Source organism: Passer domesticus, chromosome 25 (genome assembly GCF_036417665.1).
Source record: "Passer domesticus isolate bPasDom1 chromosome 25, bPasDom1.hap1, whole genome shotgun sequence".
NCBI classification, from domain to species: domain Eukaryota; kingdom Metazoa; phylum Chordata; class Aves; order Passeriformes; family Passeridae; genus Passer; species Passer domesticus.
The window spans coordinates 3,643,390-3,671,058 of NC_087498.1; the positions used below are offsets into that span (position 1 = coordinate 3,643,390).

Genomic DNA, 27,669 nt, shown 5'->3' on the forward strand with positions numbered 1-27,669 from the left:
TGGTAAAAAAAAAAATAAATAAACTTTAGCTACATTTTCTAGGTGGAAGCTGACTCTGTGCTGCTACCTGCTGCTGTTGACCAGGAGTTCTGTCCCTTTGGTCCAGAGCACGGTGGCTTTTGGTGCTGCTCGTGGTTGGCACGGGATGATGACCTTCCCACTCCGGGCTGCCGGGATCAGCCGCTTCACCGGGCTTAGTCTAAAATCTGGAGCTAAGGCTACAGGGATAAAAAAAGAGGATTAAGGCACGATTAGAAACGCTGCCCTGGGGAGAATTTCAGCGCCGTGCGAGTGGGAATTGATTTGTTGTTGGATGGCTCGGTAAGAGAAGCGAGGCAGAGTCTGGAGAGCGGGATAAGGGAGGAATTCCTCGGCTGCCGGGTGGATCCTGATGCCTGCCAGGCAGGAATTATGTGGCACACGAGTGGGACAGAGCGATGGGAATGACCCTAACAAGTGCAAGGTCTTTGAGAGACACAACAACAGCTGCTTTGGAACATGTCGAGGATAATCTCTTCAATATCCTGACCAACGCAGACATCCAGCTTGCCTGAAACTCCTCCTGGAATTGCAGATGGAGTCGGGATTTACCTGTTGGCCTCGGTGTGTTAATATTGAGCAGTTGGTGCTCAGGGCCTTTAATTTATCTTTGGCATCTCCACGAGGAGATGAACTTTTGGACTAACGTGGAACAAGTTTGGCAGCAGTTCAGCTCCAGTCACCGTCCATCAAACCAGGTGGAATGGAGGCTGAAAATTTTTTTTTTTAATCTCTTTCCTTCAAAAAAGAGGAATTTGTAGTAGAAGAGAGGTTGTAGTGCTGCTGCTGGGCGTCCTGTCCACTTCCTGTGGCTAAACAGATTGTTTTGTCCACTTTCACACAGAATTTACACAGGATTTAGAATTTCAAGGCTTGCACAGTGTCTTGTTGAACCAGCAACCATTTCAGTGGTGAGCGGAGCAGTTTTTGCCCGCTCTTATCTCACTGTGACGTCACAACGTCAGGATCACGTCAGGATATTAGGAAGAGATTTTTTCAGTGTCCCATTGGAACCCAGAGCTCTGGGAAAGGAGGAATTACCTTGCACTGTTAATTCAGCACTTGCATAAACTGTGCCATGCTTGTTCTCAGCCACACACTGATACATGCCAGAGTCCTCCAGGACTAGCTTGGAAAATCTCAGCTCTCCACCGCTCACTTCGATGCGGTTCTGTGCAAACAAGAGGATGAACCCATTAGATGAGAAAAACAAAAAATTAAAAATGGAACTCAGTCCTCGGCTGGGTCAGGGTTGAGTTTCGTCACAGACTCCTCAGGGTGGCCTGGTTTTCCATGGGTGAAAACACAGGAATCGTTTTTATGTCTGTGCGGTCACTCCCCCACGCCGCCGTGCTCTGTTTGCCGAGACACCTGAGCAGCAGCGTGCAGGTGACACCAGCACAGGCACGAGGCGCTGTTTGTCCTCCCTGCTGGCCAGCTGTGAGTCCCTGCAGCTGCACGAAGCAATGGCTGGGATGGCAGCGCCAGGAGAGGGGATTTGGGCATGGTGCCATCGCGTCGCAGCCCGATGGGGGCACATGGAGGGGGGATGCGGCGTGAGAACCGGGGCGGGGATGCACGAGCGAGGCAGGAGGAGGGGCTGGGGCTGGAGGAGCGGGATCAGAGCTGGCTCGGGGGGTACCTGGGACGTCAGGGGCTGCCCATCCCGCAGCCACCGCACCGTGGGCCGGGGCTTGCCCGAGGCCACGCAGCTCCAGCGCAGGTCAGACCCGATGTCGGCCTCCGTGTCCGAGATCACGTCCAGCCACTCGGGCTGGGCTGCAGGGGACAAGAGAGAGAGGGCAGAGCCAAGGGGCTCAGCTGAGAGGTGGCAGTGCCAGGCTGGCAGAAGGATGTCCCTGTGCCAGCGCTGCTGGCACAGTCGTTGGCACAGCGGGAGCTGCCACGGGAGCAGCCCCGGCCTTTTGTGCAGTGAGAGGCACGGCCTGGTCCTGCTGAGCTCTGGCTGTGCAAGGCCAGGGCAGAATCCAGGGCTGAGGAACTGGTTTCTCTTCTTAAGAGCAAATTCAGCCATTCCTGAACCATCAAATCGTGGAATGGTTTGGGGTTGGAAAGGAGCTTCAAGATCCCCCAGTGCCAGCCCCTGCCATGGGCAGGAACACCTTCCACCATCCCAGGTTGCTCCGAGTCCCCTCCAGCCTGGCCTGGAACACTTCCAGGGATGGGGAAGCCACAGCCCCTGTGTCACCATCCCCATCCACCCTGTGCCAGGGCCTCACCACTCTGACAGTAAAGAATTTCCTCCTGATACCTCCTCTAAACCTTCCCTCTCTCATCTTTGGGCCATTCCTGAACTTCAGGAAAAACAGGAATCAGGTTAGATTTTTTAACTTGACTAGATCTGCTCAACAGCTCAGAGCATTACCCCTGTGGAAGATCCTGAGGCTTGGAGAGGATCTTGAGCGTGAGCCAAGTTTGATTTTTATCACTCCCCTTCCTTCCCTGGTTCGCTGATGTTTCCTGTGATGATTTTAGAGCCTGTTGAGATATTGCTCTCTCTCTCCTCACCACAGCCCAAATGTGCCCACCAAGGAAAGGTTTCCCCAATCCCTGCAGGTCTTGGGGCTTTGCAGCACCTTTCGTTAGGGCTGGTAAGAGGCAGGATTGGAGGGGGTGGTTTTGGTCCCAAAGCCTTGGGCCATTTCCAGCACAACCTTGGTGTGCTCTGGGAAGGTAAAATGTGTTCTCTGTGTGAAGGACACGTGTTGAATGTGTTCCTTGGGTGAAGGACACGTGTTTGGATGAAGCAGATGTTTTTGGATGCATCCCCTTGGATAAGGGACATGTTTGGACATGTTCCTTTGGATAAGGGACGTGTTTGGTGTGTCCCCTTGGATAAGGGATGAGTTTGGATGTGTCCACTTTGATAAGGGATGAGTTTGGTGTGTCCCCTTGGATAAGGGATGAGTTTGGTGTGTCCCTTTGGATAACGGATGAGTTTGGTGTGTCCCCTTGGATAAAGGACGTGTTTGGATGTGTCCCCTTGGATAAGGGATGAGTTTGGTGTGTCCCTTTGGATAAGGGATGAGTTTGGTGTGTCCCCTTGGATAAAGGACGTGTTTGGATGTGTCCCTTTGGATAAAGGACGTGTTTGGGTGTGTCCCCTTGGATAAAGGACGTGTTTGGGTGTGTCCCCTTGGATAAAGGACGTGTTTGGGTGTGTCCCTTTGGATAAGGGATGAGTTTGGTGTGTCCCCTTGGATAAGGGATGAGTTTGGTGTGTCCCCTTGGATAAGGGATGAGTTTGGTGTGTCTCCTTGGATAAGGGATGAGTTTGGTGTGTCTCCTTGGATAAAGGACGTGTTTGGGTGTGTCCCCTTGGATAAGGGATGAGTTTGGATGCGTTACCGTGGATGATGATGCGGCCCTGGTGGGTGTCCCTCCCTTTGGCGTTTTCCGCCTCACACTCGTACGTCCCCTCATCCTCAAATCCAGCGTGCTGGATCTGCAGCAGGGGCTCGCTGCCGATCCACTTGGAGGACTGAGGCCCATCCAGCTTCCTCCACTTGATCCGGGGCACGGGGCTGCGGAAAAGCCGATCCGGTGAATCCGGGCTGAGCTCAGTCCCCACGTGGCCACCCCGGTCCTGTCCCACTGGGCCGTGGCTTTGGCCAGGTCCTCCCTTTTCCCATTTCCCTCCATCTCTGGTCTTCCATTGGAGGTGTGGAAGTTCTGCTGTTCCCTCCCCATCCCAATCCCGATCCTTATCCCAATCCCGATCCACGCGGAGCTGCACTCACTTTCCAAAGGCGAAGCACTCCAGGGTCACCACCTGCCCAGTCAGAGCGTAGGTGTCCGCAGGGAACCTGGCCTTGATGCTGGGTGGGAACTGCCTGGCATCTGCCACGGGGAAAACACCGCTCAGGGCACCTGGGTGACACCGAAATGCCACCCAGGGGTTCTCAAAGGGCAGAGGGACCAATGAGGTGACTTCCCAACCCGTTTGGGTGAGGGGGCAGAGGTTTCATTTTCTTTTTCAGACAGCTCTTGTTGAAGTCTCTAAAAATCTCTTTTATAACATCTCAGGGCTCTGCAATTCCCGAGAATCCCAGAATCCTGGAATGGTTTGGGTTGGAAGGTCCTTAAAGCCCATCCAGTCCCACCCATGCCATGGACAGGGACACTTTCCACTATCCCAGATGGCTCCAAACCGTGTCCATCCAGGCCTTCCTCCTGTTTAATTCCCTTTTCCTTGTACCAGAATTTTCCTTTAAAAATAGAGAAACCCCACGGATGGAGTGGAAACAGGGAATCTTGGAGAGAGAACTGCTCCCATCCCATCCCATCCCATCCCATCCCATCCCATCCCATCCCATCCCATCCCATCCCATCCCATCCCATCCCATCCCATCCCATCCCATCCCATCCATATTTCTGAGCCTCTTAAGAGAGGCTGGAGGGTGATTTGGGCACTGTGGAGCCCAAATGCTTTCTGGGGGTTTGTTAATTTGGGTTTTTGCCATTAAAATTGGCATTTTTGGGACAACCCAAGAGCACTGACCCTCTGCAGCCAGGCTGAGGCGGGAGAACTTGCTGAAGACGCTCTTGGTGATGAAGTCGATGTGGCTCGTGGCAAAGCAGGAGTAGTTGCCCAGGTCCGAGGCCTCCGTCTTGGCAATGTAAAGGTTGCCCGTGGTCTGGGAGATGAAACGTCTCCCGTCAGCCGGGATGAAATTGGGGAACTCATTCAGGAGCCACCGGTAGGATAAACCTGGGGGGAAAAGGAAAGGGATAAACTGGACAGGTTTGTCCTCCCGGGTGGGATGGACCCAGTGGGATTCCAGCCTGGAACTGGCCTTTCCATGGGAAGAAAAGGGAATCAGCTGTGCTGGCTGTTGGGATTCCCAGGTGGGATGGACCCAATGGGATTCCAGCCTGGAACTGGTCTTTCCATGGGAAGAAAAGGGAATCAGCTGCGCTGGTTGTTGGGATTCCCAGCTGGAATTGGCCCTTGCATGGACACACCATCTCCCACCTCTGCTCTGCTGCGTTACAAACTCTGAATTAACCCCGAATTTCCTTCCATGAAATTCCCAGAAAATCTGGGAGCCCCATGCTCTGCTGTGTCCCCCTCACCTGGGTAGTGGGGCGGGGGGCTGCAGGTGAACATCACCCCCCAGCCCTCGGTGATCTTCACGGGGTCCCGCTCTTCCGCAGAGAATTCCTGCAAAACTGAACAGGCAGAGTGAAACCCGGACAGGAAAATACAGCTGGAGGAACCTCTGCACTTCCTCTGCCCTTCCTCGGGTGGGTCTGTGCAGAGGGAGATCCAAAAATATCACTGGCTTTCTCCATAAATCTCCAAATTCTCCAAATTTCTATGGAAGTGCCAGGAGATTCCTCCATGGGATGATGTGCTGGAGAGATTCTCTCCAGCCTTTTCCCAGGCAGGCCCAGGTTAAGCCCAGCCTAACTGGCGTTGTGTTTAGTTTACCTGGCGGTGCCAAACTTACATCCGAAGCGGAGCGAGGCCTCCCTGCTCACCACGGTGCCCCTGGGATTGGATGCCACGCACTGGTAGGAGCCGGAATCCTTGGCTTTCACGGGGTTGCTGATCACCAAATCCCCGGCCACCAGCCTGTAGCGGGAATCCGGCTCCAGCTTCAGCTCCGTGCCGTTCATCTTCCACCTGCCGGGAGAAACGGGGCAGGGACAGGGATGAATCCCCACGGCCACCCTCATGGGCTGGGCCCGGTGGGTTTCCAGCTGGAGGTGGATTTGGATCTGAGCTGTGCCCTGGCAGGGGTGGAACATCTCAGAATTGTGGGATTGTTGAGTCTGGAAAATCCCTGTGGGATCATCGAGTCCAGGCTGTGCCCGACCCCCACCCTGAGCACTCAGTGCCACCTCCAGGGACGGGCACTCCAAACCCCCCTGGGCAGCCCCTTCCAGCCCTTTCCAGGAGGAAATTCCTGCTGATGTCCACCCTGAGCCTCCCCAGCCCAGCCTGAGGCCGTTCCCTCTCCTCCTGTCCCTGTTCCCTGGGACAAGATCCCAAATCCCCCCCGGCTGTCCCCTCCTGGCAGGGAGTTGTGCAGAGCCACAAATTCCCCCTGAGCCTCCTTTGCTCCAGGCTGAGCCCCTTCCCAGCCCCCTCAGGACTCTCCAAACCCTTCCCAGCTCCCTCAGGACTCTCCAAACCCTTCCCGGCTCCCTCAGGACTCTCCAAACCCTTCCCAGCTCCCTCAGGACTCTCCAAACCCTTCCCAGCTCCCTCAGGACTCTCCAAACCCTTCCCAGCTCCCTCAGGACTCTCCAAACCCTTCCCAGCTCCCTCAGGACTCTCCAGACCCTTCCCGGCTCCTTGCAGGACAAGGAATCTCATTCCCAACTCAATAATTTTCCATACACAGAAGCAGAGGGGACAAAGCAGAATTCTGGATGTTTCTGTCCCGTTCCAGGAGCAGAGGGAGCCCCGAGCTCACCTGTAGGTGGCAGGAGGGTTGGCCCGTGCCCGGCAGGCCAGGGTGACCTTTTCTTCTGCCGAGCCCTCAGGGAAGAGGGTGTGGGATGGCTGCTCCTCGAACACCGGCCCGTAGCTCCTCATGCCGCTCTGGGCTTGGCACCAAACTGTGGGAGAGGGGAAAACCTGCTCAGCTCTGCTTGGCTTTTCCTAAAAAATCCTCCTTTTCAGTTTTGTAGGGTGTCCCCAGCAGCGAGGAGGAGAGAAAGAGCAAAGTGACAACCGCACCCCATCTGTCAGCACAGCCCGGGCCTGGCTGTGGGGACACAACCTGCCACTCCCACCGAGCATCCCGCACCATTCCCGCCCTTCCGGAGGGACCAGCACCCCTGGGGACACCTGGAGCAAGGAGTAGGGACCTCCTGGAACACCACAGCTGGAGCTGGGAGTGTCCCCTTGTCCCTGAGGTTCCTCCTCTGCCTGCACAGACTTTGCCTGGTTCCTTCTTCTGAAATCCTCTCCAGGGTGAGGGAGGAGAGAACCAGGATCTGCACATCTCTGGACACACCTGGCAGGTCCCCTCTGTCCCTGCAGATCTAGTGGCTCCTGACACCTCAAACCTGTTGGTTGCTGGTGTGGAAACCAGAGCAAACCAGTGCAGACCAGTTCAAACCAGTACACAACAGTACAAACCAGTGCACACCAGTGCAAACCAGTGCACACCATTCTGTTCTGTGGCTGGGATGAGCCTGGAGCTGCTTTTGGGGTGTTCAGACTCGGAATTGATTCTGGTTTCGAGAACGGGGAGGAACAAGAGGGACAAAGGCCCCACCTTTAATCTACACCACACCCAGGCCACCCTTTGGGGACAATGTGCCACTGGGAAGTGCCAGCTGCCTTCCTGCCTCAGAATTCCAATTCCCGGCAGATCCCCTCCCACACAGGGCAATCCCAGACTGGTTGGGGTGGGAAAAACCTTCGAGCTCACCCCGTTCCAGCCCTGCCTGGGCTGGGACAGCTCCCAGAGCTCCCTGGAAGGACACTGTGAGCCAGAGCCGGGCACAACCCGCCTGGAAATCTCTTTCTTGCAGGAACAGCCGGTGGGATAATTGCCAGCACGTCTGTCCTCGCTGTCCCTGTCCCCCTGGAGACGCCTGGCCCTTATCAGGGAAGGAGCCACCAGCACTGATAAGCCCCGAGCTGCTTCCCCGGCTCCGGGATCCTTCCCTGCTCTGTAATTGAATTAATGAGCGTCTCCAACCCGCTGTGCCAACGCCAATCTGTCTCCTTCCCCCCCTGCTCAGCGGGGCCGCTCCTAAATGAAGCCATTCCCGGGAGCGGGATGTTTTATGGAAGAGTCACTTCCAGCCGGGAACGGGCTGGGATCAGCGGGAGCGGCCCTTGACCCGCAGCTCCCGGGGCTCGCTCGCGTTCCGGCTGCTCCGGGATGGGATGGAAGGGAAGGGAAGGGATGGGAGAGGGGCTCTGGTAATTGGCTCCGGGCTGGGAGCAGCTGCTCCCCGTGTCCCTGCTCCAGGCAATTATCCCGGCTCCGCAAGGATGTGCTCACGGGATGGTCCCTGGAGCCGCGCAGGGAGAGGCACCGAGCTGGGATTCTCTGGAATTAAGGAAAAGCAGCGGGTTTAGGGTCATTTCCCCTCCCAGCCAGCCCTGGAAGGATGGTTCTGTTCCTAAAGGAAAATCTGGAAATTCTCTCCCGTTTGGGTCAGGGCTGAGGGAGTCCCGGCTGGAATAAACTCTGCTGACCAGGCAGGGAAACAATAATGAGTTAATGGGGAATTAATGAGAAAGAATTAATTGAGTGCTGATAGATGAGTTAACTGTGCTCTGATAGATGGCGGTGACAGGGTCCAGGCTGAGCAGCTTTAATTTCGAGATTAATTAGGGACCATAAGGTAAATAATTTCTATTTATTTAACAAATAAAATATCTATTGGTACCACTCCCATCCCTGCCCTTTCCCGTGGGATTTTTTATTCCAATCAAGGCAGATCAGGCTCGTCCTCCCTCCTGATCCCACCTGGAGCCCGTGTCCCCTTGCTCTCCTCTGCTGTCCCTTTGTCCCTGCCAAGGTTGTGGCTGCCAGTGCCAGGCATCGATTTTCCCACTTGGAATTGATGCCAAGGGTTCAGGTGAATTTTAATCCACAATTCCAAGGCGCTGGAGGTGAAACGCTTGGATTTCGCTCATTAAACAAATCAGGGGTTGATTAAGGCAGTAATTAAAGCGTTACGGGGTGGGGATAAGGTTAAAAATAAGAACTGATAAATCCCAGAAGTTCTGAGAGTGATCTGGGCCCATTCTGCCACCCCAGAATTCCCAGTTTTTAATGTTGCCAAAGCAGGATCTGTCCTGGAGCTGTGGCATTTGGAAAACAGGGAGAAGACAGGCACAAAATAAAGGGTTTTTTTAAGCTGAATTTCAAAGGAGAGGAGTGACCTGCTGGGAATTTTCCGTGTTCCATCCAGGTGGGAGAGCTGGAACGACGGGAAAAACCCCACCATGCCTCTGGAATAACCTTCAGTATCAGGGAAAGTGGTAATTAACACCAAAATAATGAGAAACAGGTGAAAGCAGAACACCTGAAAATGAAGATTTGGAGAAGCAGCTGCAGGGAGGTGACTCCAAAGCCTCCCTTTTGGGATACTTTTAGGATATTTTTAGGAGTTTGCTGAGAGCCAGGCCTGGAAAGCCCAGGTGTGCAGGAGGCTGCACGTTGTGCTGAGCCCAGGAAATGCTGAATTTCCTCGGTGGAACATTTTCCAAGCTGGATTCCTTTTTCTGAGGAATCCACAGCACAGCCCTGGAGCTCCTGGAGCACAGGAAGAAACTGGGCAATAAATTGGTTTTACAGGAGTTTTATGCCCAGAATCCAACTGGATCTGGGCTTTTTTGAGGATCAGCTCTCTGAGGAGCCAAGGCTTTATTTTGGGTTGTTTTTAACCAGCAGTTTTCTGAGGAACAAAGGGTCAGGGCTTGGATTCCCAGATTTTCCAGAGGTTTTCCCAACTGAACAAAGGCCGGGGAAAGTCTGGGATTTTAGAGTGGTCTCTGTGCACTTCAGAAGCTTTAAATATTTAAATCTCCCTCCAGACCTGGAGGTTTTGGCTCTTTTCCCACTCCACAACATTTCCCTGAGCCTCATCCATCGCTTCCACCCTTTTGTCCAGATCCCTCCTGGCATTCCCAGGATTTCCCTGTCCCACCTGCCCTCAGATCTCTGTGGCACCGCCAGCCAGAGCTCAGTGAAAATCCCCCTCCCAGGCTTCCCAGGGTGTGATTTTTGGGGGTTTTGCCTGAACTCAGGTGGTTGATGGGAGACCCCAAATCTGGCTCCGTGGCCGCTCCGGGGTCAGGCCGATTTCCAGGCGGGATAATTGCCTCTGGATCCAGGGCAGCTCCCCTGCCTGGGCCTCCGCGGGGATGCAGAGAACATTAAAAGGTAATTAGATATTTATGATGGGCCAGCAGGCTGAGCCCGGGGTGATGGATTGGCTGGAGGACATCAGGCAGTCTCAGCTGGAGAGGAAATGTCGCCCTGCGGAAAAGGGACCTGCAGGGAGCAGCCTGAGCCCCCCCGAGAGCCAGGGACGGGCCCTGAGGTCTGGAAATGGTCCCCAAAATCCAGAAATCATCCCCAAAATCCAGAAATGGTCCTTGAGATTGAGGGATGGGCCCTGAGGTCTGGAAATAGTCCCCCAAATGCAGAAATCATCCCCAAAATCCAGAAATGGTCTTTGAGATCCAGAGATGGGCCCTGAGGTCTGGAAATGGTCCCCAAAATTCAGAAATGGTCCCTGACATCCAAAAATGTTCCTGAGATCTGGAAATCATCCCCAAAACCCAAAAACGTCCCTGAGATCTGGAATTTCTCCCTGAGATCCAGAAATCCTCCCTGTATCCAGAAATGCTCCCTCAGGAGCAGGGGGATCTTTTCAGGGTACGGCCAGCAAGGAATCCCTGGAAAAAGCGGGATGGGGAGTGGAATGAATCCCCCTGGCAGGAGGAAATTCCTCCTGCACCTCCCAAAATCTGGATTTAGAAAGGGGGAATCGTGTCAGCCATTCCTGGCCCAGAGGGATATTGGGAACAGCACAGACGCGGAACAGCCCATCCCAAACCACGCCGGGATTTGGGAATCCCACGGGCAGGAGACTCCCGGTGAATCCCGGGGAGGTCCCGCTGAATCCCAGGGGTGGTCCCGCCTCCGCCAGCCCATCCCGCCGCTCCCACGGGAATCTCTCACCCAGGAAGGTGCCGACGGCCAGGGAAGCGTGGATGAATCCAGCGGTGCCTCCCATCCTGCGCCGGGTCCTGCGGAGCCTCTACGGGGGCGTGGGGACGGCGGCCCTGGGGGGGACACACAGAGGGGTCAGCAGGGCCCTCCCAGCCCCAGATATTCCACGGGGATACAATTCCAGAGGCTCTGGGGTCAGCAGGGCCCTTCCAAACCCACATATTCCATGGAGCTGCTGTTCCAGAGGTTCTGGGGTCAGCACGGCCCTCCCAGCCCCAGATATTCCATGGGGATACAATTCCAGAGCTCTGGGATCAGCGGGGCCCTTCCAGCCCCAGATATTCCACAGGGATTCAATTCCAGGGGTTCTGGGATCAGCGGGGCCCTTCCAGCCCCTGATATTCCATGGGGATACAATTCCAGAGTCTGGGGTCAGCGGGGCCCTCCCAGCCCCAGATATTCCATGGGACTGCAATTCCAGGGGTTCTGGGGTCAGCAGGGCCCTCCCAGCCCCAGATATTCCATGGGACTGCAATTCCAGGGGTTCTGGGGTCAGCAGGGCCCTTCCAGCCCCAGATATTCCATGGGACTGGAATTCCAGAGCTCTGGGATCAGCGGGGTCCTTCCAGCCCCAGCTATTCCATGGAGCTGCTGCTCCAGAGGCTCCAGAGCCCAGCTGTGCCTCCCCGCTGGCCCCTGCCCAAGTGAGAGTCACTCCAGGGCAGAATTCCAGCGGTGCCCGGAGGAGCGGGAGCTGCTGAAGGAGCTCTTTTTGTCCCCATGGGAGGGGACAACCAGGGAGCAGAATTGTTGTCCCTCCTCCTTTGCTATTCCCCATTCTTCCCCTCTCCTCCATAAACTCATTTCCAAGAGTTTCTGGTGGAAAACACCAAGGCAGAAGCACAGGGGACGTTGGTGGGGAGTGAGAAGGGAGGAATAATTTGGGTTTTTGTGGAAAAGATGAAGATATCGAGAGGGAATTCTTGGCTGGGAAGGGTTGGGATGCCCTGGAACAGGATTCTCCATCCCTGGAAGTGTCTCAGGCCAGGTTGGAGCAGCCTGGGGTAGTGGAAGGTGTCCCTGCCCATGTCACGGGGGACACCGGGTGGGCTTTGAGGTCCCTCCCAACCCAAATCACTCCAGGATTTGGGGATCCTGTGACAAAGGAACCTTTAATTGAAACTCTTTAAGTGCCAGGGCATTTCCTGATGGCCTTTCCAGTCTCTTCCACAGCCTCCTGTGATCCCAGAAGATTCCCGAAAACCAGCCTCGAACAAAACCCGAGCTCTCTGTGCAGCCCCGAGCCCCCGGCGGGAGCAGCCCCAGCCCCGCGGAGCTCCAGCAGGGATTTTGTGCTGCCCTCTCCCTGTTTGTTAACAAACCCCTTGGAACCGGCGCGGGGAGCGCTCCCCCAGCCTCATTTCCCGCTGCCCTCCCCAGAACACCCCGGCGAGGAGCCGAAGATGCTGCCAAGAGCTCCCGGGCCGCTCCTGCTGCTCAGCCCCTGCTCCAGCTGGTGCCGCTTCCCCTCCCGTCCCTGCCCATCTGTCCGGGCCCCGCTCGGAGCGGGGATTAGCCCGTCCCCTGGGCTGCTCTGCCCTGCCCAGCCCCCGCTCATTACCAGCAGCACCTGAGCAAAGAGCAGAGCCCAGCCCGGGCTCGTCCCGGCGCCCCCGCGCTGCAGAAAACAGCCGGGCTTTGTGTCCCCGCCCGGAGAGAAGGGCTTGTGACAGCGTCCCAAAACCCAGCCCTAAATCCATCCCTAAACCCATCCCTAAATACATCCCAAAATACATCCCAAAAATTCAGCCCAGAATATATCCCAAAAATTCAGCCCAAAATCCATCCCTAAATTCAGCCCAGAATCCATCCCTAAATCCATCCCAAAATACATCCCAAAAATTCAGCCCAGAATCCATCCCAAAAATTCAGCCCAAAATGCATCCCTAAATCCATCCCAAAAATCCATCCCAAAATCCATCCCTAAATCCAGCCCATATCCATCCCAAAAATTCAGCCCAAAATCCATCCTGAAAATTCAGCCCAAAATCCATTCCAAAAAATTCAGCCCAGAATCCATCCCTAAATCCATCCCAAAAATCTGGCCCTAAATCCATCCTTAAATCCAGCCCAAAAATCCAGCCCAAAAATCCATCCCTAAATCCAGCACAGAATCCACCCCAAAATCCATCCCAAAAATTCAGCCCATATTCATCCCAAAAATTCAGCCCAAAATCCAGCCCTAAATCCAGCCCAAAATCCTGGGGTTTTTCCTGTCTGGAATGGGATGGATCCCAGTGCCCGGAGCAGAGCCCAGCCCCGAGAGCCGGGCAGGGGACACGGGGAGGGGACAGAGGGGACAGAGAGGAGACAGCCGCCCTCAGCCCTGCTGGGATTGTGTTCCCTGGCAGGCCCCAAAATAAAGCTGGATCTCCATCCTCCCGCCTGGCCGGGGAGGGAGGGAGGGAGGGAGGGAGGGAGCCGCACGGGCCGGGGCAGGGCCGGGGAATTCGGGCCCGGAGCGCAGCGGGGCGGGCGGCGCTCCCACGCAGAAGCCGCTGGTTCCAGCAGCCCTGGTCACAAGGAGTCACTTGATGTCACCGAGAATCCTGCCCCAAACAGCGTCCCGAGCCCACGGCCCCGCGGCCAACACTGTCCCTTTGTTCCCCGGGCTGTCCCTGGGGACAAGGGGCAGCTTTGAGCCGGGCGCGCTCCGGGGCTGCAGGAGATGCCAGCCCTGCGCTAATTAATGAGTTGACTTTTCCAAATCTCCGCAGGTCCCTTGCGCGGGGTTTGGGAGAGGCGGGAGCGGCGGAGCTGTTCCTGCACCGGCGGCTGCAAATTAAACTCAGGGAGTTTCTGCTTTGGCACTTCCAGCCCCTTTTTCCCAGCCTGGATCCTCTGCTGAGCCCCGGGAGCTGCCCGGGGAGGCTCCGGCTGCAGCTCTGCCTTCTTTGTTCCCTCTCCCCCTCACACTTGGAAAACAAGCAGGAAAGAGAGGGGGAAAGCTGGATTTTGTTATTTTCATGGAATTCTGGACTGGTTTGGGTGGGAAGGGACCTTAAATCCCATCCCACCTCTTGCCATGGACAGGGACATCCTCCACTATCCCAGGTGGCTCCAAGCTGGCCTTGGACATCTCCAGGGATGGGGCAGCCAAAGCTTCTCTGGGAATTCCATCCCAGCCCCTCGCCACCCTCACAGCCAGGAATTCCTCCCAGTATCCCATCTAAGCCCACTCCCTGTCAGCTGAAATCCCTTCCATAAGGGGGAGGTCGGGGTTGGGCCCATCCTCCCTCCTGGGGGTGGGAGCTCCTTGGGGCAGCTCTGAAATCCAGGGAATTTCTCTGACATAACCTGGATTTATCCGACTCCTAGCTCCTGGTCCTGGATCCTGGATCCGACCCCCAGTTCTGATCCAGGATCCGACCTCCTGATCCTGGATCTGATCCCATGCTGTGGATCCTGGTTCCGACACCCAGCTCCTGATCCTGGCTCTGACCCTGAGCTCCTGATCCTGGATCTGACCCCAGCTCCTGATCCTGGATCTGATCCCAGCTCCTGATCCTGGATCCGACCCCAGCTCCTGATCCTGGATCTGACCTCCTGATTCTGGATCTGATCCCATGCTGTGGATCCTGGTTCCGACACCCAGCTCCTGATCCTGGCTCTGACCCTGAGCTCCTGATCCTGGATCCGACCCCAGCTCCTGATCCTGGATCCGACCCCAGCTCCTGATCCTGGATCCAACCCCAGCTCCTGATCCTGGATCCAACCCCAGCTCCTGATCCTGCATCTGCCCCTGAGCTCCTCCAAAGCTCAGGAGCACTCTGTGCTGGATATTCCCTAGTTCGGGAAGGGCCACAGGGATTAGTTTTTCCCTGTTCCCGAGGTATTTTGACAGCCACCCGAGAGCCTGCTGGTGTCCCGGGAGGGGATCTGTCACCGCCGCTAATGGAGCTGTCACCGATACCTCCGGGAGCGGGATGTGAGCTCCACATGATCCCTGGGAGCGGGATGGAGAGCTTCACATGATCCCTTCCCTATGGGGACAGGATGGAGAGCTCTGCATGATCCCTTCCCTGTGGGAGTGGGATGGAGAGCTCCACACGATCCTTTCCCTGGGAGCGGGATGTGAGTTCCACATGATCCCTGGGAGCGGGATGTGAGCTCCACATGATCTCTGGGAGTGGGATGGAGATCTCCACATGATCCCTTCCCCCTGGAAGCGGGATGTGAGCTCCACACGATCCCTTCCCTCCAGAGCCAGGATCTGGGAGCGATCCGTGAGCAGGGAGGCAGAGTCAGGGATCTCGGGGAGATTTGGAGAGGGGCTGGGAGAGGAGGAACCGCCTGGAACAGCACCCCCAGCTCTGCCTGCAGAGCCGCATCCCCCGGAGGACGATTCCAGCGGGATTTTGGGGAGGTCAGGGGTGGATTTTGGCAGGAGATGCCGCGTCCGGCGCTATCCATTACCGGGATAAATCAGTGTAATTCCATCCCCTGCACTCAGCACCAGAGGAGCGCTTGGGATTAAGTGGGGCAGCTCCTTCTGCCGCAGCATTCCCCAGGGAAGGGTCGCTCCGGAGGGCGGCCAGGCCGGAATTCCTCCTGTGCCTCTTTTATTCGGGATCTTTGCTAAAGCTGGAAAGGGCAGGCGTGTGATGATCCCGGGATTCTGACTCTCAGAACCTTCCCAAGGTTGGGGACATCGTGTCCGTCCCTGCACAGCATGGGGAGGGACAAACGGGTTCATTGTCACGGGTTTGTCCTGGAAATCAGGGACGGATCGAGAGGAAAACTCTGGATCAGCCCTTCCCAGAGCTTTTTTGGGCTTGGATCTGTCAGTGGCTCCAGGTCCTGCAGGAATTCTGGGCCACTCCAAACCCATCCTGAGCAAGGAAGGCTCCAAATGAGGACAAAAAGAGGGGCTTGGGGTGGGGTTCTGTCACCCCAAACAGACCCTGCTCCTGGGAATGCTTTTCCTGAATAATTTGTCTCAGCCCTGCACTGTCCCCGGGGCTCGGGGGAGTTTCCTTCTGATCCAAACTCTCCCTTTGTGCGAGAGACAAAGCTGGGAGGTGCCTTTGGTCCGGACATGGAAAGGGGAGTGGGCGGGGTGGGGTGGGCTGGGGGGAAAAGCTAATTGTGAAAAAAAAAAAGAAAAAAAAAAGGGGTATTTTATTATGAGTGGGAGTGACCTGCTCTGGACAGAGGGAATTTTACATCTGAGCTTTGCAATGAGCTCGTTCCCCTTTAAAATTATTATTATTATTATTATTACTATATTAATATCATTATTATCCTCATTATCATTATTATCATTATAATTCTTATCATTCTTATAATTCTTATTTCATATTTTTAATTTTCTTTTATTTTTATTGTCTTTCACCTCCTCAAACAAACCCATTCCCATCTCTCTCCTCTTCCAACCTGAGCTATGCAAATATCCCTCGGAAAATTCCCAAAGGTTTGGAGCTGGATCTCCTGGAGGTTCCGGGCTTGGGCCACCTCCGGTGGGACCTCGGGACCCCCGGGTGGCTCCGCCCTGAGCCAGAGCCTTGGCACAGGTGACAAAGCCGAGGGGACCAGCGGGAAGAGCCGGGAGACTTTTCCATGGATCCCCAGCCCCCAGGGATGGGGGAATTTTGCCTCGGGAAGGGAATTCCCCCCAGGCTGGGCACGGGCTGGAGTTAAGCCAGGCTCTAAACTCGCCCTCCAGCCTCCAGTTCTACCGCAAAGCTCAGCCCAGAGCAGCCGGGATGGGGCTGGGAGTCTGGAAATCACCCAGGGGTGATTCCAGCGGGAGTTCGGGAGGCCCCAAATCCTGGTTAGCGCCTGCTAAAGTCACAGATATTCCCACAGGCACATCCCGCTGCTGCCAACCCCCGTTGGGAAATGCTCCCTTTTCCTGGAAAATATTCCTTTTTCTGGGAAAATTATCCCTTTTTCTCGGGAAATGTTCCCTTTTCCCCAGCAAATGTTCCCCTTTTTCCCGGGAAATGTCCCTTTTTCCCGGGAAATGTTCCCTTTTTTTCCCGGGAAATGTTCCCCTTTTCCCCGGGAAATGTTCCCTTTTTTTCCCGGGAAATGTCCCTTTTTCCCGGGAAATGTTCCCTTTTTTTCCCGGGAAATGTCCCTTTTTCCCGGGAAATGTTCCTTTTCCCCGGGAAATGTTCCCTTTTCCCGGGAAATCCCGGCTGCTCCTGCGGGATCGCCCGGGAAGAGGCGCTGGGCCGGGTGGGATTTCAGGCAGCGAGGACTGAGCCGAGCCCCCCTCCCCAGAATAAATTCCCCATTCCCGCCCTCTCCAGGCCTGGATCAGCCCCGGGAAGCTCAGCCTAAAGCCGGGACTATCCCTGGCTGGGCTCGGGTACAAACAGCTCCCACCGGCTCCAGCCCCTCCCTGCCGCTGGAAGCGCTCCCGGGAGTCGGGAACAACAAGCGGGGAGCTCGGGAAACCTCCTGGAGAAAGGGCTTGGAAAGGGGAGCCCTGATCCTACAGCAAGAGCCTTCCCACGGTTTTGGGGTTTGGGCATCCCAGGGATCTCCCCGGAGCTCCTCAGCCCTCCCAGTGCCCCGCTGGGGGCTTGTACTGGTCATACTGGGGAGGGGGGGCAGCGCCGAGGGGGCGCCGGGGTTGAAGATGAAGTTTGGGATGCTCCAGACCCGTGTCCGACCTTCTCTCCTGCCCTTGGGTTTGGGGTTCGGGCTCCAAATATTCCCAGCCTCGTCAGGGATCAGCGCTAAACAGATTTTCCTCCCGGTTTTTATGGCTCTCTGGGCTAATCTAGTAAATAATAAATGTCCTGATTTCGGGTCAGGGGTGCTGGGCAGGGCTGGGGTTGGGAGTCACAGCCGGCTCCGGATGGGAATGTCCTTTGTGCTCCCTGGGACGCCTCCCTTGGATCATCCCAGGGGTGTTTGCCATGGAAAATGAAAGATTTTGGGTTGAGGGAAAGGGATTTTGTGGAGCTGGAGAGCTGAGCTGAGCAAACCCGTGGGAGATGTGGAAATCCCCATCCCAAATTCCCTCTAAATCCCAACCCAAATTTCCTGAAAACCCCATCCGGAGTTCCTTGAAAACTCCACTCAATTTCCCTGTAAATCCCACCCCAATCTCCCTGAAAATCCTATCCCAATCTCCCTGAGACCCCCATCCCAAACTCCCTGGAAATCCCATCCCAATCTCCCTGGAAAAATCATTCAAAACTGCCAGAGACCCCATCCCAATCTCCCTGGGACCCCATCCCAAATTCCCTGGAAATCCCATCCCAATCTCCCTGAAAACCCACCCCGATCTCCCTGGGCCCCCATCCCAAATTCCCTGGACCCCCATCCCAAATTCCCTGGGACCCCATCCCGCTCTCCCTGCGGGCTCCGGAGGCCAGCCCCGATCCCGGGAATGCGGCTGAGCCGGGAGCGGCTCCCGGGGGATGCCCGGGGGTACCGGGAGCTCCCGGTGCCCGCGCCGCGCCCGGCGCTGCCCCCCGCACCCTCCGGGGGTGGTGGCACCGCCGGCGACAGCGACACGGCGACAGAAACCCCGGCAGGGCTCAGCCTCTGCTCAAGTATTCCATGGATAATTTGGATTTTGGGAATTCCCAGCGCACCTCGAACAGCTTTAAGGCGGGCTCGGCTCCACGTGGGTTCCCGTTTTTCCGTGGGGTGGATTTCCATGTGCTGCGGGAAATCCTAAAGGCGCGGTTCGGCTTTTCTGCCCTTTCTGGTTTATTTGTGGTAAATCCGCGGAGCAAATCCTAACCCAGACCATCAAATCCTGGGCGAATATTCCAAAGGGATAAAAGTGGCCGCTCAGTTTTGTGGGAATTAAGCAGGGGAGGGAGAGGAGCGTTGGGGACCCTTTGTCTCGCTCTACCTGAGCCCAAGTGCAGCTGGGCTGGGCAGGACCCCCCCATCTCCCGTTTTCTGGAGTTTTTGGGAATTCTGAGCCACCTCTTGGAAAGCTCGGTTATTTCTGGAAAGTTTGGGACCCGCTGCAGAGCAAAGCAAGTGGTTTTGGGGGTGGTGTCGCTGTACTAAATCCCAAATACCCGGCCTGGAGAGGTTCATGTCTTGATCCTAAATCTCCTGCGCGACCCCGTGCTCCAGCTTTGCGCCCTCAGAATTCCTCTTGGATCTGCCTGGGAGGAGCAGGGCCGAGCTCGGCCTCGGGGAAAGCCTCGGGATTTCTCGCAGCTCGGGGATGCAGAGCTGCTGCCTCCCATCCTCACAGCAACCGGTGTTTCCCGGGGGAGAGGCGATCTCTCGGGAATCCGGCCCGGCCCGGCCGCGGGGATGACGCTGGGGGCTGGTGGGACTCGGGGCCAGCCCGGGGGAGTTTTGGGGTCACCGTGGGTGGGGTGAGGAGGGCGCTCGGGGAGTTTGGAGACACGAGAAGGAGCCCCAGGAAGCCCCCTCAGCTTTCATCGCCCTGGGAATGGGAACAGAGGGGTGCCCTGGCTGTGGGGTGCCCGCCATGCCCAGGGGGGGATGGATCGCGGCTTTGCACAGCCCCAGACACGCACATCCCCCCGGAGCACCCCCAAATCCCACCCTCCCCCGGGATCTGCCCTCGGGAAGGTGAACTGGGACACCCGGGCGCTCCCGCCGCTCCCTCCCCGGAGCGGAGCCTCGGGGGCTGCTCAGGGCTCCGCCAGCTCCTTCTGGGGCTGCTGAAGTAGTTTTGGGCAGCAGAACCCCCTGCGGACCCCCCCAGCACATTGGAGATGCCCGACCCCCCCCGCACCCAGCGCACTCCCGAAGTGCCTCGGGCCGGAACGCGCCGGGAAAAACCTCGCGACAATCGCTGAGAACCGAAAAAATTCCCCGATTTTTTTTTCCCTTTCCCCCCCACGTAAGAGACATTTCTGCTGACAGCAGCCGCGACCTCGGCCGCGCAGCGCTGCCACAAGTGCCACCGCCGCCAGCTCCACCCCGGCCGGGTCCGGAATGCCCAAACCACCCCCGGCTGCTGCCGCCGTCCCCAGCGGGACCCCCGAGCGTGGCCCCGGCCGGAGCGGAGCCGCGATGCGCGGGTCAGGATGCTGCGATGCTCCCGCAGCGCTCTCCACGGCTGCGGGACGCAGCAGCCCCGCACCGAGCGCTTACCTGCGGCGGGAGGGCTGCGCGGGCATCGGCCGGGGCCCCGCGGGGCCTGGCGGCTGCCGGGGGCTGGGCTGCGAGGCAGCGCTCGCCTGGTGGCTGGCCGAGGGTGGATGTGTGTGCCCAAAGCCACTGCAGCATCTCTGCATTAGGATGTGCTCCTCCCTCTCCTCCCTCCTTGCGTGCGCGCTCCCTCGCTCGCTGCCAAGCACCACGCCGCTCCCTGGAGACGGGGAATTGTTGGGGTTTTAATTTATTTATTTTTTTTCCATCCCCCCCGCCTCTCCTTGCTTTTACCTCGTTTGCCACAGCGCGAGGAGCAGGCGGGCATCATCATCATCATCATCATCATCATCATCATCATCACCGTCGCGATGCATAATTCATCTCGCAGCCTCTCCCGCCTCGCAGGGCCCCCTCGGGGCCGGGGCAGGTGTGGGGCCGGGGGGGTTGGAGGGGTCGGAGCCCCTCGCTGTGGGGTGGGAGCAGCCCCAGGGCCCCCATCCCTGTGCGGGTCCGGGTGTGAGCACCCCCCGCGCCGAAATAGATCCACGATTACACAATCGATCCCGAATTACACAATCCACCCGGGGCTGTCCGTGCATTTCTGTGTCTGTCGCCAGCCAAGGGTGGGATTCGCGCCGAGGAGATCTGCACGGCCGAATTTTGGGGTGCTCCGGCTGGCGCGGGTGGTCCCCGACCCTCCGCCAGGCGAGGACGGGGATTCCTCACCGTGACGGAGCTGGGGTGACAGCGTGGTCACTTTTGGGTCCCCCTCGGCTTTTTGGCTGTGCCCGAGCCCCTTTTGGCCGCGGCTGTCCCCGGGGGGCTCCGGTTTGCCCCAGGGGGCTCCCCCGGCTGCTCTCGGGAGCTCCGTGCGCTCGCAGTGACGCGAGGGGAGGTGACAGGGACACCCCGGGACCCCCGAGGTGTGGGGGACGCTGGTGTGAAGGGTGTCCGTGCAGGGGGGGCTTCGCCACTTGTGGGAAGAGGATTTGGGATGCCCCAGGGACCCTCCGGCCCCTCGCAGCTCCAGCCCAGACCCGTTAATGGTGTCGGGAGATCCGCGGGCGCCGGGGCTGGCCGCGGGTTAATGGGCTGCAATTAGAGAAAAGTAATTAAGGTATTAGTGTCTCTATCGATTGGCAAAGCTCCCGCGGCAGGAGGGAGCCTGAGGGTCGCGTGTCGCTCCCCCAGTTTGTCCCAGTTTGGGCTCCCCGCTGCCGGGTTGGGGGTGAGAAGGGAAGGACGGCGCGGGAGCCAGGCCCGCAGGAAGGAGGGATGGGGGGAAACCCAGGGCAGGAGATGAGCCCTGTCCCAGAGCAGGGGGGGTCCTGCCCTTTGCCCCCTCCCCTCTGTGGCGGCAGCAGCTCCGCCGGGTCACTCTGCAGGTGACAAGGACAGCAGGGAGGCCGCTCTGGGGAATCCCTTGGATATTCCAGCTCCAACAGGGAAAACTCAGCCCTGGGAATGGGCAACAGGCTGGAGCTGCCTCCCGGAGGAGGAGGAGGAGGAGGAAACCCTTCATCAGCCCGGTCCTGCCCCCCCAGAGGTTGGGGGTGTCACCGCCGGGCCATCAAAGTGCCACGAGCGCGTCTGGCCTGGATCGATCCCGAGGATCAGCACGGTCCGGGAGGGGTAAAATCCCGACGGGAATGCTGGAAGAAGCCTGTGCAGAGGCTCAGACCTTGGGCTTGGTGCTTCCAGCGGCTGCGGGCAGCGGGGATGGGGGACTGGGAGATTGGAGGAATCCGGATGGAATTTCGGCACCGGGAGCCGAGAGCAATTCCACAATTCCATCCTTCCTTGGGACAGAGCGGGGCTGGTGCTTCCATCGCGCTGGGAATGTCTCCACCGGGCAAAAAAAGTGCTTTTCCCCCCGTCTGCTGTTCCTGGAAACGCTGGGAAGGGGCGGGAGGAGCCCCCGCTGCAGCAGGAAGCACTCAGCCCTTCATCCTCTTAGCCGGGCCCGCCGCAATTACATCTCAATTAACCAAATTACTCCGCCTCTCCCCCTCCTTTCAGCCCCTTCTCCGCCCCGGGGAGCCTCTGCCAGGAGCGCTCTGGAGCCTCGGGCAGGAAGGGCTGGGAGAGAGGGATGGATCCCGGCGGGAGCCGCGCTTGGCTGCCGGGAATGGGGGGCTGGGGTCAATCCCGCATTTTCTGAGCGGTGGGAGCTTCTCCCCCTGTGCTTCCCGAGGGTTTGGGGGCTGAAAATGAGGCTGGAGAGGATCCAGAGCTGCCCCTGAGCGCCCTCCTTTCCTGGCCAGGGAGGGAATTTTGGGAATGTTGAGGACAAGCACAATCCAGGCTCTGGTTCTGGATGGGATCCAGGGCTGATCCAGCTCTCCAGTATCCTTTCCTGGCCAGGGAGGGAATTTTGGGAATGATGAGGACAGACACAATCCAGCCTCTGGTTCTGGAGAGGATCCAGAGCTGTCCCTGTGGATCCTCCTTTCCTGGCCAGGGAGGGAATTTTGGGAATGTTGAGGACAAGCACAAGCCAACCTCTGGTTCTGGAGAGGATCCAGAGCTGATCCAGCACCGCTCCCTAAGGATCCTCCCTTCCTGTTTGGGTTGGGAATTTTGGGAATGATGAGGACAGGCACAATCCAGGCTCTGGTTCTGGAGAGGATCCAGAGCTTCACCTGAGCATCCCCCTTTCCTGGCCAGGGAGGGAATTTTGGGAATGCTGAGGAGCAACACAATCCAACCTCTGGTTCTGGATGGGATCCAGGGCTGATCCAGCTCATCCAGTATCCTTTCCTGGCCAGGGAGGGAATTTTGGGAATGTTGAGGACAGGCACAATCCAGTGTCTGGTTCTGAACAGGACCCAGAGCTGATCCAGTATCCTCCTTTCCTGGCCAGGTTGGGAATTTTGGGAATGCCAAGGACCAGGCTGTGCTGTTTTTCCCCCTTGGAATTTGACAGGAATGACTCTCGGGCCCAGCATGAGTTTTGAACCATGTTTTATTATATGTTTAGTGTTTTCTCTATACAAAAAAATCCAGTCTTTTCTTTTTTTTTATAGTGATTCAAAAAAAAAAAAAAAAAAAAAGATATCTGAGTAGTTTGGCCTTCTCTCATCTCTCATGCAGTTGGTTTAGAAGTCCTTAAATTAAACCCTTTTTTTTCCCCTTCTAGTCCATAAATCTCGCTGGAAACTGAATTTTTACAGCCTCAGCTTTACATTTCTCACTGGAACAGGTGGGGTTAACGCAAAGGTGGTGGTTTTTTCTTCTTCTTTGTTTTTGTTTTATTTTTTTGCTTTAAAAAAAAGGCAAATGAATACACAGGTTACTTGAGACCAGCCGGGAGGTTGGACAGAGAGGACGGACAGATCACGAGATATTTACAAATTAAATTAAAACAAAACTGTCCCGGTACTTTCTGTCGGATGTGAGAGGGAGGAACAGACATTTAAAATGATATTTTGGAGGGAGGACTCTGGTCTGGGGGTCTGACATGGATTTTGGGGGTCTGATGTGGGATTTTGGGGTTGACATGGAATTTTGGGGGTCCAGCATGGAATTTTGGGACGTTGACAAAATTTTGGAGGGTTGACATGGAATTTGGAGGGTGGACATGGAATTTTGGGGATTGACAAGGAATTTTGAGGGTTTACATTGGATTTTGGGTGGTTGACATGGAATTTTGCGGGTTGACACAGGATTTTTGGAGTTGACATGGAATTTTGAGGGGTTGACATGGAAGTTTGGGGGTCTGACAGAACTTTGGGGGGTTAACACAGAACTTTGGGGGGTTAACACAGAATTTTGGGGGTTTGACACAGATTTTGTGGGTCACACAATTTTGGAGGTTTGACATGGAATTTGAGGATTTGACATGGAATTTAAGGGTTTGACATAGAATTTTGAAGATCTGACATAGAGTTTTGGGGTTCAGCATGAATTTCAGGGCTTGACATGGAATTTGGTGGTTGACACGGAATTTTGGGGGTCCGACACGGGGTTTAGACAACGTTGAACAACCAAACCCCGATGTGAGGACACGGAAACACAGGCGAGGGGCGCTACTGATGCCGTGGGTGGCGTTGTGAGGACCAGAAAAGCATCGTTATTCTCGTTAATAAAACAGCTTTTAGTGCAAGAAATAGGAGGTGTCTTTTTTTTTTTTTTGTCTTTTTTTTTTTGTCTTTTTTTTTTTCTTTTTTTTCCTTGATAAGGTTTTGGTTTTTTATTGCTTAACTGAAATCTTGGTTGCTGCAGGTACACGGAAAGCTTGGGCCGAGGAGGTGACGTCGCAGGTGGCACTCGCAGCTCTGCTGGGACCTGGGCGATGAGGAGAGGGTTTGGGATGTGCCAGGGTGGGTGGTGGCGTTGGGATGTGCCAGGAAAAGGTGGTGGCATGGCCAGAGCGAGCGCTGTGGTGGCCCTGGGTGACACTGCCCAGCTGTGCCCTTCTCCCTCTTGGATGTCCCTGGTGACACCTGGATTTGGGATCTGTCACCTCCAGGAAGGCAATGCCGGCAGCAGGGACAGCATGTCCTGTTGGGTTGGGTTTCTCCAAGGAGGATTTCAGGGTTTGGACCAAAATTCCAGCTTTTCCTGCTGGTTTTGTGCCTCCAGTTGTGGTGTCACCTCAGGGAGAATGGGAGCAGCCTCCAGATCAGGAAAGCACAGCGATGTTCTCATATCCCAAATTCCTGGCGTCCTGTTCCTGTCAGCTGTCCCAGGGCTGGGTGCCAGGGAGGTCCCTGGAACTGAGATGGAGCCTGGATTCCTCTCCAGGATGGAGTTGGCTTGGAATGTGTTAGGAACAGGACAAATCTACACATGTGGGGTTGAGCTCGGCTCCTGAGACTGCTGGAATTTGGGGTTTGGTGCTGGAACTGGGGGGTCTGACTCTGGAATTTGGGGTCTGACTCGGGAATTTGGGGTCTGGCTCTGGAATTCAGGGTGTGGTGTTGGAGTTTGGGGTTTGGTGCTGGAGTTTTGGGTCTGGCTCTTCCCTTTTTATTTCTGAATGAGAAGTTGGCTCCTAATTTAAACCCTTGATGAAGAAAGGGTTCTTTCTTCTGGAGAGCTGGAAGTGCTCCCTGCCCCAGAGAGGTTGTGCACATCCCAGGGAGGATCTTTGTCCCTGTGGTGGGAATGGGAGCATCCCTGCTAGCCCTGGGGGCCACCACAGGAATCAGGACAGGAGGTGACCGGGATGTCCCCTCTGGAGAGGGGATGGAGCAGCAGAGCAGCTCCCAGGGAATGGGATCAGGATCAGGGTGGGGAAGATCCCTCTGCACCACAAATCCTCATGTGGATTCTCCTTCCATCCATCCATCCATCCATCCATCCATCCATCCATCCATCCATCATCCATCCATCCATCCATCCATCCATCCATCCATCCATCCATCATCCATCCATCCATCCATCCATCCATCCATCCATCATCCATCCATCCATCATCCATCCATCCATCCATCCATCCATCCATCCATCCATCCATCATCCATCCATCATCCATCCATCCATCCATCCATCCATCCATCATCCATCCATCCATCCATCCATCATCCATCCATCCATCCATGGATCCATCCATCCATCATCTATTCATCCATCATCCATCCATCCATCCATCCATCCATCCATCCGTCATCCATCCATCCATCCATCCATCCATCCATCCATCCATCCATCCATCATCCATTATCCATCCATCCATCCATCATCCATCCATCATCCATCCATCATCCATCCATCCATCCATCCATCCATCCATCCATCCATCCATCCATCCATCTATCCATCCATCCATCCATCTCCTGCTCCATGGTGTGGATTCATCCCAGCCTTGTCTGGTTTTTTGGGAGCTGTGGGGTCACCCTGTGAGCGCTGTGGAAGGTTTGGGGTCAGGGCTTTTCTCCCCATGCAAACCTTGAACTTTACTCAAAGGAGTAAAAGAAGAGAAGCTCGGGATGAGCTTTTAACCTGAATTTTCTTTGGGCTCCAAAACTCCAGGGGAGAAATTTTGAAGAAATGTCAGAATTTTTGCTAAACCTTAAAAATGTTGAGTAACTTTTACAGCGAGCTGAGACAGGGCTGTGAGTAACTTACACTGAGTTGTTTGTCCACCTCTGCATCTCCTCTCTCTTCTCGTTACTCAAAGTAACCTGGGGAATCTTATGAGGAAATTTGGGATAAGGTTGGGCAGAGTCCAGCTCCTTCCCATTCCTTTTTCCAAAGGGATGCTGAGAGATTTCCTCAGGGATGAGGTGGTTCAGGAATACGGCTTTCCATGGGAATGGCACATCATGGGTACCCAACATGGACCCACTTCCACAATCCTGGCCTGATTTCTGAAGGTTTGGAGGTGCTTTGTGGTCCCTGTCAGTAGCGAGGACTGGGAGTGCTGGGAAGATCCCAGATCCAGAGGCCGGATTTGTTTCTCCTTCCCAGTGGTGCTTGGGTGGAGAGTAGCTCAAACTCAACTGGGAGTTGGGAATGGCTTGGGAATGGGATTGTCCCCATCCCAGAGGTGGTGTCACCTTTGGGAATGGGATTGTCCCCGTCCCAGAGGTGGTGTCACCTTTGGGAATGGGATTGTCCCCGTCCCAGAGGTGGTGTCACCTTTGGGAATGGGATTGTCCCCATCCCAGAGGTGGTGTCACCTTTGAGAATGGGATTGTCCCCGTCCCAGAGGTGGTGTCACCTTTGGGAATGGGATTGCCACCATCCCAGGGGCAGTGTCACCTTTGGCCTGAGGTGTCACCTTTGCCTAAAAGCTGGGTGGAATTCTGGGAGTCGCTGTCCTGAACGGGATGTGCGGCAGGACTGGGATTGGGGCGTGGCTGTGTCCACACTGAGGGTCACAATGGGGCTGTCCCTGCCAGGGGACACGGCTGCAGGGTCCTGGCAGGGGGTGAGGATGAGGGACATCCCTGAGACAGCTCCCCCAGCTCTGTGAGGGGGCTCTGCCTCTTGACCCTGATCTAAACCCTGGAATTCCTTTGCCGTTGGTTTCATGGAACAATTTGGGTGGGAAGGGACCTTTTAAGGTCACCAAACCCAACCCCACAAGCTCCATCTTCACCCCACGTTTGACCTATCAGAGAAGACGACCAAGAGAAATGATAATTATTATTTTAAGGAAGGCATTTGCATTGGATTAATTTGCATCCATCTCTCCTGTCTGCCCAGTCTGGGCTCTTCCTGGGATCCATCGGGATGTGGCAAAGTCCCTCTCCACAATCCGTAGCAGTGGGAGTATCCCTGTCACCGACGTGTCTCCAGAGCAGAAATAATAACTGCGCGAATTCCGTTGCATCCCATCCAAAAAAACCTCCATCCTCCTCAGGAAAAAAAAAAAAGAAAAAAAGAAAGAAAGAAAAGGAAAATCCATCCAAAAATCCATCTTTTCTGAAAGAAACTCGATGTCTCTCTCTCTCTCTTCGCAAAGGTACCTTTGGTTTCAAAAGTGCAGGAAGTGGGAGGATTCACGGGACGCAGTCCGTCAGGAATCCCTGCCTTCTACCCTGATCCGTGCTGGGAGAGCTGGGAACGCTCCCAGATCCCCCATTCCTACTGCTCGGGCGGATCCGAGGCCGTGGGGGCGCGGAAGCGGAGTGGGAAGAGCATCCTTGGAGTGACTCCCCGGCAAGTCCCAAGCTGTGTAAGGCATGTGAGGGAGCGCTCAGGGGGGGTCGCTGAAATCCTGGGAGTCTCCAGGCGGGATGGGGGTCCCACGGTGGCTTGGCTGAGTGCTGGAGGGGGAAAGGCCACTGTCAGAAAGGAGGAGGGGGTTTAGTGGGAAAAATAGCGTCCGGTTCATCCCGGTGCCCGTGGAGGTGTGGGTTCCAATCCGGTGTTTCTTCCTTGT

The 27,669-nt window shown here is 56.0% G+C and overlaps 1 protein-coding gene and 1 long non-coding RNA gene across 2 annotated transcripts in view; one reads left to right on the forward strand and one right to left on the reverse strand.

Annotated features, from left to right (window-relative positions):
• CNTN2 (contactin 2) overlaps window positions 1-20,022 on the reverse strand; it is a 28,134-nt gene extending 8,112 nt beyond the window's left edge. The window contains exons 1-11 of the mRNA XM_064399250.1: window positions 19,836-20,022; window positions 10,731-10,834; window positions 6,486-6,630; window positions 5,514-5,689; window positions 5,137-5,232; window positions 4,562-4,771; window positions 3,801-3,900; window positions 3,409-3,584; window positions 1,682-1,818; window positions 1,081-1,210; window positions 68-218 (exon numbers count right to left, since the gene is read on the reverse strand). Coding sequence (XP_064255320.1) covers window positions 68-218; window positions 1,081-1,210; window positions 1,682-1,818; window positions 3,409-3,584; window positions 3,801-3,900; window positions 4,562-4,771; window positions 5,137-5,232; window positions 5,514-5,689; window positions 6,486-6,630; window positions 10,731-10,785 — 1,376 coding nt within the window. The 5' untranslated portion in view covers window positions 10,786-10,834; window positions 19,836-20,022. The remainder of the gene's footprint in view (window positions 1-67; window positions 219-1,080; window positions 1,211-1,681; window positions 1,819-3,408; window positions 3,585-3,800; window positions 3,901-4,561; window positions 4,772-5,136; window positions 5,233-5,513; window positions 5,690-6,485; window positions 6,631-10,730; window positions 10,835-19,835) is intronic.
• Window positions 20,023-25,507: 5,485 nt separating this feature from the next.
• LOC135286218 (uncharacterized) lies at window positions 25,508-27,187 on the forward strand. The gene is made up of 2 exons (XR_010350668.1): window positions 25,508-26,369; window positions 26,493-27,187. It is a non-coding gene; the product is annotated as an uncharacterized LOC135286218 (long non-coding RNA).
• Window positions 27,188-27,669: the final 482 nt, after the last annotated feature.